Source organism: Schistocerca gregaria, chromosome 4 (genome assembly GCF_023897955.1).
Source record: "Schistocerca gregaria isolate iqSchGreg1 chromosome 4, iqSchGreg1.2, whole genome shotgun sequence".
Lineage (NCBI taxonomy): Eukaryota > Metazoa > Arthropoda > Insecta > Orthoptera > Acrididae > Schistocerca > Schistocerca gregaria.
In genome coordinates this window covers 258,672,113-258,691,417 of record NC_064923.1, presented here as the reverse complement: position 1 = coordinate 258,691,417, position 19,305 = coordinate 258,672,113, and the positions used below count along the sequence as shown (strand labels likewise).

The 19,305-nt window shown below is 38.0% G+C and overlaps 1 protein-coding gene across 4 annotated transcripts in view; it reads right to left on the bottom strand.

Annotated features, from left to right (window-relative positions):
- Positions 1-4,747: 4,747 nt before the first annotated feature.
- Positions 4,748-19,305, bottom strand: part of LOC126268092 (uncharacterized) — a 92,365-nt gene continuing 77,807 nt past the window's right edge. For 2 of the 4 annotated variants that reach the window (XM_049973599.1, XM_049973601.1), the window contains 3 exons: positions 18,858-18,932; positions 8,730-8,808; positions 4,748-8,476 (listed from right to left, as the gene is read on the bottom strand). In XM_049973599.1, the coding sequence (XP_049829556.1) occupies positions 6,533-8,476; positions 8,730-8,808; positions 18,858-18,932 (2,098 nt within the window). In that variant the 3' untranslated portion in view covers positions 4,748-6,532. Of the gene's footprint in view, positions 8,477-8,729; positions 8,812-18,857; positions 18,933-19,305 lie in introns of all 4 variants that reach the window. The other 2 variants (XM_049973598.1, XM_049973600.1) reach the window with 1 other exon arrangement.

The following is a 19,305-nucleotide window of genomic DNA, read 5'->3' as shown; positions in this document are numbered from 1 at the left end:
TAGAGACAGTAGTAAAAGAGTAATAATGCTGAGGTTTTACTACACGAACAGTGAAAATGTAGTAAGCAATAGATTTTTTCCTTTTGTCATTTTATGGAGGAGAGAAACTTACATGAAGTTTGGAATTATGTGTAAAGTTTGATGGAAATCACTAAGTGCTCTCATTCTGAAGTACTCGATGAATAAAGTCTCGTTATTTGCATGCCATCAGTTACGCTGAAAAATTCATTCATTCATTCACGTGGTCAGGCCCAGTGGACCGCACGCCACCATAGTAGAGCTCTCCATCTGTCTCTGTCTACAGTTTTCCGTGACTCCCAGCTGCTACAAGTCTGCTCTCGCTCCATTGACCCACCTCTTTCTAGGTCTTCCCACTGGTTTGCTGCCTGAGGGGATCCAGTCCATTGCAATTTTGGGCCCCCTTGTTGCTTCCATTTTCTAACTACATGTCCAACTCATTGCAGTATTTTGCTTCTCATCACTCCTAAGATGTTAGGCTCCTTACAGCTCTTCTGTGTTATTGCATCTTCTCCTTTCTCCAGTAGTCTGATCTCAGACTGGTCCAAATATTTTCCTGAGGACATTCCTTTCAAATGTAAGCAGTCAGTTAAGGTCTTGTTTTCAAGTGCTCCAGGTTTGAGAACCATAATGTCTTTTACAGCAGTAGCTTTAGTTGTTGAGCAACACTTCTACATTTTAATATAGGGTCTAGAGAGTGATAGCAGGCTGTTTCCCACCTGCAGTCATGCTTTTATCTCTGCTTCAGTTGATGTTACTTCTGTGAAAATTGATCCAAGATATTTGAACTCTTTCATGTGTTTATACCTGGTGTGGCTCACCATTAAATCTTGAGAGTTTTGGATCTTTTTTCCTATGGTCATATACTCAGTCTTTTCAGAGCTAATTTGTAGACCAATTCTAGCTGCCAATAACTACAAGGTCTGGATATTTCTTTTCAGATCTATTTGTGTGCATGCAAATATTTTTTTAAATTGTGATAATCAACAGACATATTTCACAAACTGAGTTATTTGAGGTTCATTTCTGCCCCGCCCCTTTTTAAACCCTCAGCCTCTCATGTCATTTGCGCCAACTTGGTTGAGTGACAAGGTGCACTCAGGTACAGGATAATGTTGAACAAATTACATTAATTTTATAATAAATATAATGAGAGGGGAAGTTACAAGGGACAGAGGTGGAGTGTGTAATGGTCTAATGTAATACTATCTGTAACATGTAATAAATTCCTTTATACTTTCTTGAATTGTTTCAGAACAAGCCCAAGTGCATTACTAACTTGTTTCCTTTAAGTTGCATCATTTAAAGGATATTTTTAAGGAATATTTCATTGGTGCTTGGAGGAATGTATACATATTAAAAAGTAAAACACACAGTATTAGTGTGGTATATCAACACTGTGTATTCCAGTTTTTAATAAGAATGAAAAAATCAGTTTTTGATATTATAATGTAATTGGATAGATAAAAGATCTCCTCAACAAGTGGTGGCACAAAGACACAAACACAAAAGATTTTCCAGAATGAGATATTCACTCTGCAGCGGAGTGTGCGCTGATATGAAACTTCCTGGCAGATTAAAACTGTGTGCCCGACCGAGACTCGAACTCGGGACCTTTGCCTTTCGCGGGCAAGTGCTCTGCCATCTGAGCTACCGAAGCACGACTCACGCCCGGTACTCACAGCTTTACTTCTGCCAGTATCCGTCTCCTACCTTCCAAACTTTACAGAAGCTCTCCTGCGAACCTTGCAGAACTAGCACTCCTGAAAGAAAGGATATTGCGGAGACATGGCTTAGCCACAGCCTGGGGGATGTTTCCAGAATGAGATATTCACTCTGCAGCGGAGTGTGCGCTGATATGAAACTTCCTGGCAGATTAAAACTGTGTGCCCGACCGAGACTCGAACTCGGGACCTTTGCCTTTCGCGGGCAAGTGCTCTGCCATCTGAGCTACCGAAGCACGACTCACGCCCGGTACTCACAGCTTTACTTCTGCCAGTATCCGTCTCCTACCTTCCAAACTTTACAGAAGCTCTCCTGCGAACCTTGCAGAACTAGCACTCCTGAAAGAAAGGATATTGCGGAGACATGGCTTAGCCACAGCCTGGGGGATGTTTCCAGAATGAGATATTCACTCTGCAGCGGAGTGTGCGCTGATATGAAACTTCCTGGCAGATTAAAACTGTGTGCCCGAAGTAAAGCTGTGAGTACCGGGCGTGAGTCGTGCTTCGGTAGCTCAGATGGCAGAGCACTTGCCCGGGAAAGGCAAAGGTCCCGAGTTCGAGTCTCGGTCGGGCACACAGTTTTAATCTGCCAGGAAGTTTCATATCAGCGCACACTCCGCTGCAGAGTGAATATCTCATTCTGGAAACATCCCCCAGGCTGTGGCTAAGCCATGTCTCCGCAATATCCTTTCTTTCAGGAGTGCTAGTTCTGCAAGGTTCGCAGGAGAGCTTCTGTAAAGTTTGGAAGGTAGGAGACGGATACTGGCAGAAGTAAAGCTGTGAGTACCAGGCGTGAGTCGTGCTTCGGTAGCTCAGATGGCAGAGCACTTGCCCGCGAAAGGCAAAGGTCCCGAGTTCGAGTCTCGGTCGGGCACACAGTTTTAATCTGCCAGGAAGTTTCATATCAGCGCACACTCCGCTGCAGAGTGAATATCTCATTCTGGAAACATCCCCCAGGCTGTGGCTAAGCCATGTCTCCGCAATATCCTTTCTTTCAGGAGTGCTAGTTCTGCAAGGTTCGCAGGAGAGCTTCTGTAAAGTTTGGAAGGTAGGAGACGGATACTGGCAGAAGTAAAGCTGTGAGTACCGGGCGTGAGTCGTGCTTCGGTAGCTCAGATGGCAGAGCACTTGCCCGCGAAAGGCAAAGGTCCCGAGTTCGAGTCTCGGTCGGGCACACAGTTTTAATCTGCCAGGAAGTTTCATATCAGCGCACACTCCGCTGCAGAGTGAATATCTCATTCTGGAAACATCCCCCAGGCTGTGGCTAAGCCATGTCTCCGCAATATCCTTTCTTTCAGGAGTGCTAGTTCTGCAAGGTTCGCAGGAGAGCTTCTGTAAAGTTTGGAAGGTAGGAGACGGATACTGGCAGAAGTAAAGCTGTGAGTACCGGGCGTGAGTCGTGCTTCGGTAGCTCAGATGGCAGAGCACTTGCCCGCGAAAGGCAAAGGTCCCGAGTTCGAGTCTCGGTCGGGCACACAGTTTTAATCTGCCAGGAAGTTTCACAAAAGATTTTACTTGTGGTAGCTTTTAGAACCAGTGGCCGCTGCTGCTCCTCCTCCTCCTCCTCCTCGCAGAAGGGTTGAAGGGGAAGGAAGACATTGAAGGAAAAGGAACTGGAGGGGTTCAGGAAAAGGGGTACAGTTCAGAAAAGTCACATAGTACCCCAGATTAAGGAAGGTGTCTCCCCCCCCCCCCCCTCACTCCCCCTGTCCAGTAAGTCTCTCCTGACCCAGAGTTCTGGGTGACTTTTCCAAACTTTACCTCTTACCTCTTTTCTTTAACCTTTCCAGTTCCTTTCCCTCCACCATCTTCCTTCCCCTTGAACCTTCCTGCTGGAAGAAGGCACCACTGGCTTCAAAAGCCTGCATGTATGTGTTCTCCTGCTGGCGCTTTGTGAGTAGATGTTTTTTTCTATCCAGTTACATTATGTTGTCATTTTTCAATAACATAAATAATTACAACTCAATCAGATTTTTTCGCAGTGAAGTTTAAATGGAAAGTGTTGGCAATAACTGAAGATAAAATAAAAATCAAGTATAAAGTTCATAAATTTTTGCCCAATTTCTTTAGTAGGACATAGCATGACAAACTTTTACACTCTTTCCATCCAACTCTACTGTAACATGACTACATTTATGGATGTGGAAGGTTTTCAGAATCCAGATTTTCAGTCTTTGATAAAAATAAAAAGCTATCTAGCTTCAGGTATTCAGTCTAAAAGGAGCCATAAAACTCAGGAATTTCTGCATATAAAGAACCATTGAAAACTTTTTGCACTACAAAAGTAGTTTACTTATCTTGCTGCACATAATGATGTTCTGACAATTTTAGGATGTCGTAAGTACATTGTATGGCACTGTAGAGTTGTTTGTATTCCCAAGTCTGATAATTATGTCTGTTCACTGTAAGGGGTGTGTAAAATATAGATCCATCAGCTAACATATCCCTAGTACAAGAGTAACAGTATTTAGATTTGATGCAATATTTCAAACTGGCAAGGCTAGAATTTTACTTTTAAGTTTCAGCTTCTTCTGTTTTCAAGTACGTAGAGAGAGATGAGGGAAAAAAACAATTTTTGAATAGCCACCCCAGGGGCTATTACCAAGATATCTCTAGCCACAATTGCATTTGCTATTTTTTTACTGGCTGCTGCTTACACCAGTCAAAGTTTATTTGAACCCTGTGAAATATTCACACTTTTTCTTCAGTTAATGCTAACTATGTATAATGTCTTTGCACATGTTTATATCAATTTGCAACTGATAACACACTAGCAATATCAGTGTTAATTCTAATTCCCCATTCAACATTAGGGAGAAAAAACAAAGCTATAAAAAAAATATTTACAATGTCTTGTCTGTATCTATATTTGTGTGTTCAGATGTAGATTTGAACACTCCTTCTGATTAACAGTTCATTTTCGTAACTACTGTACCACATCACTTGGTCAGAATACATGGAAGAACTAGCTCAGTGAAAAAAAAAAAGCAGGAAATAAGTCAACATAATAATAATAAAACTTTTATTGGAAGCACAGAACATCAAATATCTACCCACTGTTTGGTGGAAGATATGCCATTAACAGTACCTGACATTGTAATAACACCAATATTTATTAACACAGAATAACCACAGTATAATATCTTTAATACAAAATGTGTACAAGAATTCTTATTAAAATACTAGGTTTTGGGATTTCTCATTTAAATTAAGTTTGAATCTGATGTCTGCTTACACACACATCAAATGGGGTGCAAATGTATCTCAACACATTGAGTTTTATAACAGGAAAATTGTATAAAAATAATCAGTTGTGCAGAAGTGGAATCAAAAAATTCAAATTTATATAAATATCAGACCTGGGTGTTTTGTGTGTGTGTGTGTGTGTGTGGGGGGGGGGGGGGGGGCAGAGGAACAATAGCCACAGCAAGACACACCCCATTACACTATTACAACCTTGTCATGAGTTACAAAGTCATGTGTATGGGAAAGAGAGAGAATGGATGCTGAAATAAAATTACTCTGAATACTAACTGTATTGGTTCCTGATATTTACATCATAATCTGTCCATCACTTTTAAGGAAGCAGTTAAAATTCCTTCGTAGTTACTCTAAAATGTGTTGGAAACTTAAGCATTGTAGAAATTTCTGTGCTATTCTTTTTGTCATAACCTAAGATTATCAGTGTATATACTTCATAGTCCAAGTTATTACATGTACTTGCTTCTCAGTCTTATTTTACAGAAAAGATGATAAATTTATTTGCTGGACTCTCATTAAGAGCAGTTGTGTAATGAACTGCTCACAAAGTCAAAATATTAAATATGTACACACATCGTACACCAGTAATTATTGTAGTCGGAGATAAATTATGAAAACCAATGGCACCTTGGTACCCAGAAACAGTGCTATGAAGGCTAATAAAACAAGAGAAAGGTTGGGAACCATGTCAAAAGCTTTTGTGGAATGCACATAAAATTATGTAAATTGCATTGAAAGCTGGAAGAGAATAAGCCAAAGGGTGAGATGATATACCGAACTCCCACTGAGTCAAAAGTGTGAAAATAAAAAGATTACATAGCAATATTTAATTTATTGCATTTTAAATTCAGAATGTAAAAAAAATGTGAAATTGTTATAGTAAATAGTCTCCCACTTTATTGTGAAACTGAAAGATTAACTTATGATGTAAGAAAAGTAGTCAACAGTTCTTAAGAATTATGGTAGCTGGAAGGGGGAAGGTAACAGTAAAGAAGCAAATACTTAATGGTGAAGTCCAAAACAATCAAATTGTGTGTACTTTTCTGAAGACACACATATTTAATACAATTGGAAAAGGTACAAAAGAGCAGAGAGAAGAGGAGTACCACATCAAATAAAATATAGGGGGGTTACACATAACAACAAAACATAAAATTTACTGTATTTGCAAATCTATAAAAATGCCTCAACTATATGGCAAGTAATCTTACAGTAACTTCGACCATTATTTATAGACTGCAGTATTTGTCAGTTTTTGTTTTATATTAGTGACATTCTGAAATGTTTATATTTTAATAAGAAAGCCTGGGCTGAATGCAAACAATGCCTAGTTAGCATTGTCACTTGGGCAGTGCTGAAGAATATCGATTTGAAGTCTGAGTATACAGCAAGAAGTCGTCTTTTCTAATATCACAGTTTGTATTAAAGCTTGTTTTGAACTTTAATTTTTGTGAAGATAATTTCATAGTTGGATACTGCTGTTGATTAGGCAGTACTGGCTGATTATTTACAATAACTATGTCCTAGATCTACAAACAAGACTGTGTAAACCTTGGTGATCGCCTCGCTGGTGTAGAATGAAGAGGTGTCATGGCCTTTATAGGAGTTATTGGGTGCCGTCCTGCAGCACTTCCTGAATTCATGTATGGCTTCAGCATTTTGCTTGGAGATCGCAACAACAATGAATCTTTGATATGGGGTACTGGTGTCTGATATTTAACTTCAATGTTGTTTCGTCCTGTCACTATGTTTGCCACATCCACTCTATTCCGGACTTTTAATGGAGAAGAAACGTCTTTTGATGAGTTGAGGTGTGACTGTTTTCTTAAGATATCTTGACACTTTTGCGAACGGAATTCTGCTATCTTATTTCTAAAAAATTGATCATCTGTGGCTGCAAGGTTTTCCTTTTCACCATTTGCTGGCTGTGAAGGGGTGGTTTTATTACATCTTGAATGGCTGTGCTGTGATTTAGCAACTTTGCAACTGTGTGACTTTCTCACCAATCTATTTTTGGGTGAATTCACATGACTGCTTAAAATTGCACTTTTTGACAAAGGAGATTTTGACTGCTTATGTCTAGTTTTTTTGGAAGTCTCTTTTGGGCTTTTAGCATGGCATTTCTTTTTATTTGAAGTAGTTGTACTGTGGGTAATGTTTTTAGTAGTTCTGTGGACAGTAATTATCTTAGAGTGCTGCTGACCATTAATCACGTCCACTCCTTTCAAACAGTTAATCCGTGTTCTGTTACTGATGGGAACTGGAGTGTCCAATACACCAGAAATAGCATCACCAATATAATTGTCAAAAAGTCTCATTCTTTCCAACACCATTCCAGCATTTTCATTTCTTATTCGGGCTACTGATGCCCTACCTGTAACTGGAGCTTCTCCATGAACAGTTGGTGTCTTGGGCAGGTGCGTTTCAGCTGAAAACCATTGGTCGCCATTTGAAACAGCAGCAAAATCTTCACTGCCTTCCAGCATAGGTTGGTGTGTAACAACACAATGGTTTTGTTCTCCAAATTGAGGGGTACTGGAAACAGTCATCATTCCAACAGATGACTCAATTGACTTTCTTCTCTGTAGGAATAATTGCTGATCAGATAAAACTGGGCTCACAGTGAAAGATAAATTTCCAAACGTATCATTTCCAGCAACACAATTTTTGGAGACAGATGAAGTCACATCTCTATCAATATTAGATTCCCGCCCATGATAAGATGACGATCTACGGCATGGACGTCGTAGACCCGTCAATACTGTATTTGGACGGCCCCGACGCAGTGCAGAGCCATTTGCTGTCGAAACAATAGCATCTGGAGAAGCCCACGAATTCCGCCGTAATTTTTGTGCTTCTATTTCTCTTGAACGCCTACGCAATGAGCCAATCTTACGAGCACTAGGTGATCTGATTGGTCTTGCTCCATCCAAACTTCTTCGTATACGCAGTTCACGGCTCAGTCGTCGAGCAAGTTGATCAGCAGAAACCATATCTTGACCAGGAGTCCCATCAAGACGTGCTTGCTCTTCCAAAGTACGCTCATAAGCAGACTGAACTGACAGTGTACCACACACTTGTTCATCTGAAGATGCATGATTCACATTGCTAAATTCTCTTGTAATTTGATTTTCAATTTCAGAAACTCTGTTCTTAATGGCTTCATATTCACTCTTGGGTATACGGACAAACTCAACAGAATCAGAGGCTGTGTTGTCATAGTCTTCAAGAGCAGCTCTTGAAAGTTTACCATCTACAATTGCCTTATTTAAATCACAGTCTGAGAGATTTACAATGGCATCTGAGAAAACAAGATCTCCTGAAGAAGTGCTGAGATCTGGCATGTCTGTAGATTCCGAAGGAACAGAAACATCTAGTGAGTCAAGTCGCCTTTTGCGGCGCCAAAGACCTGTGCTCCATCGCCTTTCCAGACTTGCTGTATGCTTTTGCAGCCAACTAGTTTCTTCTCTTACCTGCAACAATTATGGAAACTAGATAACATATATTCTAAAGTTGTGTGCAGTAGTATATGACATTCTAAACTTCTTTATTAACCTTAGATTCTAGTACAAAAAATAAGATATCTGCACCAAACTGTTATTTTGCAGTCACAAAACAAATTCAAATATCGCTATTAAGAGACAGTATGGCTTTGGAATAAGATACTTTCAGAAAATTAACAACGACTTGTCTCTTGATAAATCAATCACTCTAGGTTTTACTTGCCTGGCTGGATAAGGAGTGGGGTTTCTTTCGATTTGCTGATGCCATGCATGTCTGATCTGGACAAGTTTCATTCCCACTTCTGCTGCAATTAAGATAAATAAATTTCGTATCACTGTGTTTGCTGTATAAAAAGTTATGGGAAGATAATTAAGGCTTCTGATGTTACTGAAAAAAATTGATTTGTATTACAACTGTAAATTAATAAGTACAAGCTTAATTATTTAGAAAACATCCTCATTTCTTCAGTGTGGAACTTTAACACTGTTACTAGTCATAGTGTTACTACTGTCATTAAAGGAAAGTAGAAGCAAGCAACTGCTGAAATATTCTTCCTGGACACAGTAATGAATATGGTCAGTACATTAGAACCTGTATTATCTGATCCTCAATTAACTGATTCCTCAAATTATTTGTCCATGTGCCCAATCATCTGTCTGTGCTCCACACCTAACAGCATGTCGGCTTATTTGCTGTCACAACAGTCTTCCATCTAGGTAACGATCCTCATGCATGCTGAACTGACAGACAATTGTATTGTCAGAATGTTTGCTTCATTATACTCTAATCTGCTGCTTTATTTGTGCATTTTTAAGGTTATTATTATATTCTTTTAATTACACATTTGCAGTGTAGTTTTATAGAGTTCTTGCGGTTGTGATTAAGAAATGCATGGATTCAGAAAAACTAAAATGGGTGCAAATCAGAGTAGGAAACATGTAGTGTGCATAATCGAGCAGAAACTAAAGTGTTCTGTAAACTCTTACAGAGGTGAGTCAGTTACTAGCTTTGCTTCTGATATGGATGTCTGAGTGATGCCCATTAATGATTGGAAAAAGAACCGAAAAAATCTTTAAGTTTTTTTGGTAACTATAAGTGGTGAAAATGCTTTAAAAACTAGAAAAGCATCGAAAAAACCAAAATCTGAGCTCCTGGATGACACTGTGTGTCTATGATTTCGTCAGAAAGAGAGTTGGACTCCTCTTTCAGACGCTATTGCAAAGAAAAATTTATTCAGTTACATCAAAAAGTGGGGGTGAAGGGTGAAGAAGATGGATTCCCAGCGAGTGGAGGTTGTCTTCACTGATGGTAAAATCTTCACAGCATTATGCAAGTTGCTATTTCAGGTGGAAAACTTTGTTGATGATGATGATGATGATGATCATGCAGGTAGGAAGTTTGTTGAAAAATTTAAAAAAAAATAGTCTAAGAAAATAAATTGGTTGTTGATCAATTATACAACATTAACGAGAAACAAACAATGAAATGTCAAAAAATGCTTGCCTCAAAGAATGAGACATTCACAGACAAGAAATAAGTAGCAAAGGACAAGCTGACCAATTGCAACATGAAGCAATGCACGAGGTGAAAGAAACCAAGAGCATCCACAAACATTCAAGAGTGCACTCAAATATTTGGAACAGCAGCTAACTACTTTAGTTATGGTCATATTTTAGACAAAACACCTTTTACACTTCTTTAAATAGATTTTTATTGTTTAAAATTTTGTTTTACTTTCTCTCAATTAGAAATGTATTTTTTACTCAGCTTTGATTTATTACATCATTTTGAACTCTGCAAATGATTTGTTTCGTTCTTTGATTATCCGACCATTCTAGCATTTCAGGCACTGCCTGGTCTCAAAACAGAGATAATCAAGGTTGTACTGTAGATGGCAAAAAATGTAAGCTAGCTGATGAAAGTCTGAAGTCATGAATAATAACAATTTTTCACTAGGGTATTAAACATGAAATATCATATTGCTAGGCTATATTTACAAATACCAGAATAATAAGCAGTCACCACAACTACATTGGTCAATGTTTCAACGGAGATCGCTGTAGATTGTACTGGGAATTATGCTTGTTTACCTATATGGGTACATGTTTTATTTTTCTCTGTTTATTTTTATGTATTAATTCGCCTAAGTAGTTTACAGCCAAGATTAAAATGCAGTATGCCCACCGCAATCAAGCCTGTGCAGATAGCGAGGAAAAAGCACTAAGAACATTAATTTTCTTGTGTTCGTAAAAACTCAGTATGGGATGTTTCATTGATCCTGTGAAGTGTCTTATAGTCCATAATAGAGATAGGATGTGAATTTCTGTTTAGTTCACTAACGATGTGAAATTATCAATTATTATAGTAATAAATTAATTCTTAAAGAAATACACTAATGTCATTTATTAATTCTTTATTTCACCTGATCTATCTATATGTGCCCCCATACCTGTAATACTTCAGAGAAGCAAGAAATTTAAGCAAAGGAAGCTGCACACCATAACATTGTCTTCAAAGAAGATGAGGAAAATAACTTCATGGTTGCAAGAAATATCATCTAATAATCTAACATTACACATTAGAGATTTTTTGTGTTACGAAAAATCATAAGCCTAACTGTCTCGAGTGTGCGTACTTGTGTGTAAATTAGCTGAGACACATGCTCCTGAGTGTGCTTCTTGTGCAGTGCCAACAAATTTCCATCATATTTATTATTCTTAAAATTAATAATTAACCAATAGAACTGGTGACCTTTCCCTGGATGGTGCCAGATAAATTAAACAAGGGAAATAATTAAATGATATAAAACCTGTTGTGTAACTGTCTATTGTACTAATTATTTATTTATTTACTTCGTTTCATGATGGACAAACACCACATGGTATGCATAAATGACATACGGTTAACCAGAGGAATTTTACCAAAAACCTGTAAGAACATTGTCTGTAAGATAGGAAAGAACTCCAACTTATTACTCACATGACTATATTTGGAAACACATCTATCAAAAGTAGTGTCAATATCTTACCCCTATCCAGTCATAAATCTGAAGCAATTTTTTTAAACAACAGAGATTTGGGTTAACATTATTCTGATTTTTTTTTAATTAGATACAAAAATTGTAAATGGTAAAAATAAGCTGCAATTCTGGTGAAGGATAAATCGTACAGTGATTGAGAAAATTCTTGCAATCAGTTTTTAGATTAAATTTAAATTTTGTTTCATATTTATAACTTTAAGAAAGACTTGTGAGATGGAACCAGTGAAAAAGATGGTGCTGACTAATGAAAATTGTGTAGACACACACAATGTTGCCACAATGGGTGTGGCACAAAACATGTTGATAATATCAACGGCAGCTGGGAATACTACACAAATTCAATTTATGCTGATGACAATAATGTCTTACCTCGTGACACTACCATGTTCATGGTAAAAGAGAGTAATTCCCAAATATTACCAAGAAGCATTTTCTTGCATGAAGCCAATGAAAAAAGCGTTAGTGTGGAATCAGTAAATTTCGTTTCTCGACGTCAAGAGAATTTGTTTCAAATGTGACGGAACAAGACACAGTAGGTACGCAAGATGATTATGTGCTATCAATGAATTCAATGCAGGACGTGTATAAAGGCTTTACTGACCCCATGAATAATTTATTTAATAATTTTCTAAACAACAAACCAACAAAAAAATGACCCATCACAGATATTCGATCATTTAAGTCAAAATCTACACACTGACTTTTTCTAATGATTTGAGGTGCAAACTTGCTGATATGGGGAAGAAATTGAAGGTGTAATTATTCACTGATTTGTCTCAGGAGATAAACAGCCTATATCAAAAATGTCATTTATCGGCACAGCTGCAAGAGGCTCAGTCAGGAGCTTCATAAATTTATAAACTATGTCAGGTACTGTTAATGGGTTGCAATCTTTGTGTAAAGATTTAATGGAAGAAGTAGAGGCTCTGTCAGTAAAATTGAATAATTTAGATTTAGGCACTAATTTCATAAAGAAAGCACAAGGAAAAATCATAAAGGAGGTATAGACTTTAAACGACAGACCAAAGCAGGAATGTTAGATAAGGGTACAGCACTCGCACAGAAGGTTGTACAAGAGCTTAAGACCTATGTTGAGGCAATTTAAGAGGTACTAAAGGAAAGAGAAAATGAACTGATTGCTAGAATTGAGCTGGGCTTAGAAGTTGCAGAGCAGTCTAATTAATGTTGTGGGTGTCACTAGAGATGCCAATAGGAAGCAATCGGGAAGGAAAGGTAGTGGTAATACTTAACTATTTGCTATCGGCTCTTCAAATGGAGAAGAAAGGAATTATGAAATGCAACAGGAACTGCTAACATCAATACCAGTTGTGCAAACATGTCCAGAGTGTAATCATGTACATCCAAACAATGCTGTGGCAGCAACAGACAATACTGCATGCTTGCTTCCTTTATTAATGGATGTTGGTCTGCTCCATCAGAGGCAATTCCCAGTTTTTTCATCTGAGAGTAAGAAAATGAACCTCATAGTGTTTATCAGAACCTTTCACAATGTGTTACCCTGCAACTTGGCAGAAACACAGAAGATCCGATTCATTTTAGGGTACACACAGGGCAATGTTTTTATTGTGGGCAACGGATATGGCTGAGGGATGCCATACCTATGAGCAACTTGAATGGACGATTTTCAACCCATGACCATTCAGTAGTAAACATGGGGGACTGAGGAAGTATTTCAAAAAATACTTAAACAAAACCAGTTATTGGACAAACCCAGTTTCCTACATGGACATATTGAAAATACTGAGAAGCGGCGTGCCCACCCGGATTAGGAAAAAACTGACCACATACCTGAAAATGATAGAGTATTTCTTATCTGCAGTCGACCTAATATATGAAGAGGGGCCGTCACATGCACAGAACATTAATACACAGTCCGTGTCTCCACGAAATAGTCAACTGCAGAATGTCAACGGTGGCAATAACCAACATGGTTGGCACCCATATTCCCCATGCAACAACAATAATAAAAGAAATAATTATGATGGGGGAAACCAGAAGTACAAACAAGTTTTCAGAGGAATTGCAATAGACCGGCTTATATCAAACAGAAGAGCTGTGACCAAATAGTTCACAAAGCACCTCCCACAGGTGACAATAACCAATACAGTAATTTGCAGGAACCGAATGCAAATAGACCATCCGGCAGATCTCCACCTGGCAGTTACATTCAACTTAATAACCATTATATATGGTGGGGGTCAAAGAATTAAATTCCAGGGCAATAAAGAACACGAACCGGCGAGGTCAAACCCACAACAAGCAGGTACTTAAAGTTACAATGGAGAGGCTAACCCTCCAACCAATCAGGAAAACTAACAGGTCACAATAAGCAGACCTATAAAAGTTTTCTCCCGGGTGAAAATACACTTTTTCCGTGTTAAGTGACAGCAGCATACTTTTCCTCGGAACTGTAAAACTTATCAATTTATCGAGATTGCAATGCGCTTTTATAAGCCAGTTGTAGCTTATGTCACATGATCCTCCCAGCCGATAGCATTATCACTGTTAAGTAGCGTGTACACACAAATAGGAAAAGTTAATGGTTTAAATTAATATACATAGTGTTGCTACAAGAAAAGCAAAGCTTTCACATACAATATTGGTATCAAGCAATTAATAAGCTGCAAGACAAGCTAAACTTTCACATATAACGTTGATCATCTTTGCGCTTGTCACACTTTAAGATACATCACACAAATGTGCCAGTAACATTTTTAATAACGACATAAATGTCTGATCTTCTGGGATTGAAATTATTCTAAATGGTCATTCTCAAAGAGTTGATTTTTAAATGAGTGTCAAACGCTCTGCGATTAAAGAAATTCATCGCACATACTTCATCTTGGGTAAAAGGAAATTTACTTTGAAAGCAACACTTTTCAATCAATCATTTGCAATATTTTCCCGTGACCTGTTACCAAGAGGTTCATTTCAGCAGTTGCCAGAGAGTGCCAGATAACAGGTGTGTCGTCACCACTTGAGCAGCTGAGATCGTATGTTCGTACGTGTAAAACATTAAAAGATGTTACGTTATGTCACAAAAGAAACAACACATTAGAGCATCGGAATTTTGTGAAGCATAGTAACGTGCATAATTCAGTTTAAAGTGCACATTCGTACATCCAGATTGGGTTGTAAATTTTTTTGGAGTACCAGTACTGTATTATTTCATTTTTGGTTCTTTATTATAGCATAATGCCATACTTGCAAGAAGATGAAAACATGCTGTTTTGAAATGCAGAGAACAGTTGAAACTAGCCAATAGTGTGGAAATAAACATTTTGTTACAAATAAATTGACTGCCTCAGCAGAAAAGATTAATAAAAACCACATTTCTTTAGCAAACTGACAAAAATAACTTCAATGTTCTCCAAGGCGATTAACGCATGACTAAAATTGCCGCCCGGGGCAGATACCCCAGTTCGCTCCCAGCGAATATGGCAGCTTGCGCACAACAATAAAATATTGCAGCTTGCGCACAACAATAAAATTTTTCCGAGTAGCATCTTGCTACTGTTTATACAGCTAACAGCCACACTTTTGTAGCCAGAAGTGGAAGAAGGCACTACACATACGCAACTCAACTGCGCATGCGCATGGGCCCGCACGCAACTGCTCACTCGAATCCAATGTAAACAGTTGTGACGTTACACTCACCGGAGGCAATTTGTTGTTATGAAGCATTGCATAGTATTCCTAAAGCCTTTGACACATTTTGCTGCTGGCAGATGCTTATGTGAGCACTGTGTTTTGTTGTTGAACATGGCGCATTTCCTTTGCAACATAAGTTTTATTTTAGTTTTTTCCTCTCGTTCATGTTTTATTGCTGCAGTAATATTCTGCAGTAGCAGGATACAGTAATATTCTGTGTTTGAATATTATTTCTTACCAGTCAAAATAACAAAAACTTAACTGAAAATTAAAAGAAAAAATCATGAAATTCTAAAAAATTCCGGGTTTTTCCCGGTTTTCTCCCGGATGAAAAATTTCCCGGGTGTTCCCGGATCTCCCAGGTCGTATACTCTCTGGTATCGGGAAGATGTAACAATTTAGGCAAGGCTAATAAAGAGTCAGTGCAAGATGTCACTAATGCCCAGATATGTGATTTAGATGTACCTCTGGTACTTAATACGGGTTCACAGACAAATGTAATAACATAAGGTTTATTTAACGAGCTGCAAATTCTGGTGCAGAATTGTCATATTCTGGTCGCAGTTGGGAGCAAGTCAAAAGGAGTTAAACTTCAGGGGTTAATATCCATTAGCATCAGCAATTTTTCTCTGCAGTGCATTTTTCTGGTAGTGGAAAAACTTGTAGTAAACTGTCTTACTGGAAGGATACCTTCAGACAATACAAAGTACAGACTGACATATGGCAAGAAAAATGTTTCTTGACCACCAACAAACAGAGGTCATCACTAAATTTAATTAAAATCATCACAACAGAGAATACACTCAAAGTGAGTACCGTCAGAGTAGAATTCTCATATCCAAACGTACTGATTCTCGATAAACAAGGAACTGTCTGAAAAAGACGTGACCCCAGAGCCTGTCCAAACCAAGGTAAGTGAATCTGCTTGTTTGTCAGATGATCAGAAGGAGTTACAAGGGGTAATACTTTGGTATGCACATGTATTTAGGAGGCGCAAGAGGTAATAAAGGGTTGTGTGTATAAAATAGACGTTTACCCACACAAAACATTCCGCTTTTCTTCATATCCAATTCCATGGGCAAAAGGAGAAGCTGCGAGGGAAAAAATTGAAAGGGTGATAAATTAGGAGGCCATACAACACTCTTATTCCCCAGTTGTAGCTCTGTAGCCAAGCCCAATGGTAGCATGAGGCTTGTGTTTGATGCCCAAAAGTATAAACAAAATCATTGTTCCTGTCAGGATATGCCTTGACAACTCTAAACAGTTACTGAAGTTTCACAATGTTAAATACCTTACTATAATCAATTTAAAACTGTAATATTGGCAAATAGTATTTCATGAAAGATCTTTGTGAGTGGGGGTAGGAGCTGTGAATTCTGCGTTGTGCCGTCTGGCTTGAACGTGAGCGTGTCACCACAACTACATCAGTTAATGTTTCAACAGAGATAAGTGTAGATACTGCTATAATCTCCTGATAACAGTCCTCCAATATATGTAGCTTACGTCAGTAGAATATATTTCACAGTTCTCCACAACCAAAACTCCATGGGGATATATCTGGATATGGTTGGCAGGCAGGAGGGGGGGGATTACTCAATGCACACTCTTTGTCCATTCCAGTGCCCCTGCATCCTGGGAAAACTCGTGCAACCTCATGGTAGTGTGGTGGCACCCCGACCTGTTGGTAGATAACATCATCAGCTCCATAAAATGAATGTATACTTCATCGAATTAACTCGTGTAACATTTCCAAGTACACTTCTCTAGGGACAGTATCAAAGAGAAAGGGTCCTAAGGCCTTAGATGGTGTTCAGAACCCTACATGAACCTCTGGTAAACTGACCATCTTCTCCATTTGAACAAGTGATTTTTCAGAGCCCAGTAGGTGCAGTTTTGCTGATTCAGTGTTCTATTAGTTTTAAATTGGCCCTCATTAGACCACACCAACTATTCATCTCCAGTCAACATTTGCTAATATTTAAAAATGAATATGAACAGTCACAACTGCAATAAACTTTATCTCTTTATAAGTTTATTACAGTTGAGACTGTTCATATTCATTTTTAAGTAATAAATACACTGCTGTACTCCAGAAAAGATGTTCTCAAAAATTATATGCTGATATTATTTGCAAAATTTTATTCGATAATCAGCATCATCACTTAATTGCATGCAGTAATTGTGGGATGTAAACTTTTAACTTAACAACTTTTAGAATTCATCATACACTTATTGTGTTAATCATCACCTCACGTGCACAAGCATAACAGACTTCTGTGGAGAAGCATCAAACTTGTCAGACACGAGAGTCAATGAAGAAGGACTTTTTGCTGTACCTTGGTCTTCCAAAACTTTTCATGAATATCACAAATCATTCCATGCATCTCATCTCAAACATATCAGGAATGAGTTTAATTGTTAGACAGGTTGGTAGTTTTGTTTCAAACTCCTACCACCAGTGACACTAAACATCAACAGCATTATCAAATTTGATAAACTACTTCAAAATGCATTTTCACTGCTTGAACGTCAACTGTGATTCAGCGATTTTGTTTTCTCACCAACATGATACCTGATGAGTGAGAGGCCATACTACAAAATAATCTGAATTTAAATTTCTTATCAATATCAATATCCAGATACAGTGTGACAGCGGATGCATAGATATTTGACAGACTCTGTATATAAATGAATTATCAGACAATACCAAATAGTAACTTCATATTGCTTTGCATATGATACAGTTATCTATAATGAAGAACTATGTGAAAAATGGTGCCCAAGTATCTACTCAGATCTAGATAAGATTCCAAACAGTGCAAACATTGATAACTTGCTTTAAATGTAGACACCTACAACACAGTGCATTTCAAAAAGTGGAGGAAAATAGTATCTTATGATTAAAAAATGAATTAGTTTCAACTGGAACCAACCAATTCATAGAAATATCGGAGTAACAATTTGAGGGGATATGAAATGGAATGATCACATAGGCTAAACTGAAGGTAAAACAGGTGGTAGATTTCAGTTCATTGGTATGATACTGGGAAAATGCTGTCAGTCAAAGGAGATTGCTTACAAAACACTTACGAATCTCATCTTAGAAATTTTCTCATGTGTATGAAACCTGTACCAAATGTGACGGACAGGGGATATTGGATGTATACAAAGAAGGGCAGCATGAATGGTTACTGGCTTGTTCAGCTCAAGAAAATGCTGAAAAATCTTAAGCAGCAGGTACATGAAGATAGGCACCAATTATCACATGAAAGCTTATCAACAAAGTGAAGAACCTTTTATATTAACTACAGCTTGCAGAGAGCCGTTAAAGCAGTCATTCTTCCATGCTGCATATGTGATTGTAACATATGGTACAATGCTAAGTACCTTCTGCCATGCAATTCACAGTAGTTTGCCAAGTATGTATGCAGATATAGAATGATATTTGCATATAATTACAGACATGAGAAAATAAATGTAAACCTTAATTCTTACTTTTAGGTATTGAATAGTTCTAAGAATATGCACAGAAAATGGAAACCAAAAGGCGAAAACTTCGAAAGAAGAAAAGAAAGATTTGCAAGTAGAAATATTTAAACAGTTTAAAAAGTATACATTCAACACAAACATAAACATACTTATCTTGAATCTTCTGTGGAAATAATTTTCGATTTCTTGGCTTATTTACTGGGCTTCTTGACTTTGTAGTTGGACTATAACAAAAATATTTCTTAAATAACAATATTTAAACAATCAATGCATGGAGTACAGAAACACACAACAGGAAACAGCATTCAGGCTAACTTTCGAGCATTAGCTTCTGCATTTTTTTTTTTTCCTTGGGGGGGGGGGGGGGGGGGGGGGGAGGAAATGAGGGAGGCGGGGGGGGGGCATTAGTACACACATTCACACAGACAACCAAAACACACACTCCTGCAGTCAAGGCATTACACACAAACCCAATTTTGAAGACAGCATATTTGACAGTAGGGTTCTGTAAAAATTTATGAAGTTTTAGACACACAACAGTGTACAAATAAGATGTGTTGTTACACTGTCAGTACCTTTTCCTTTCCTGGGAAATTA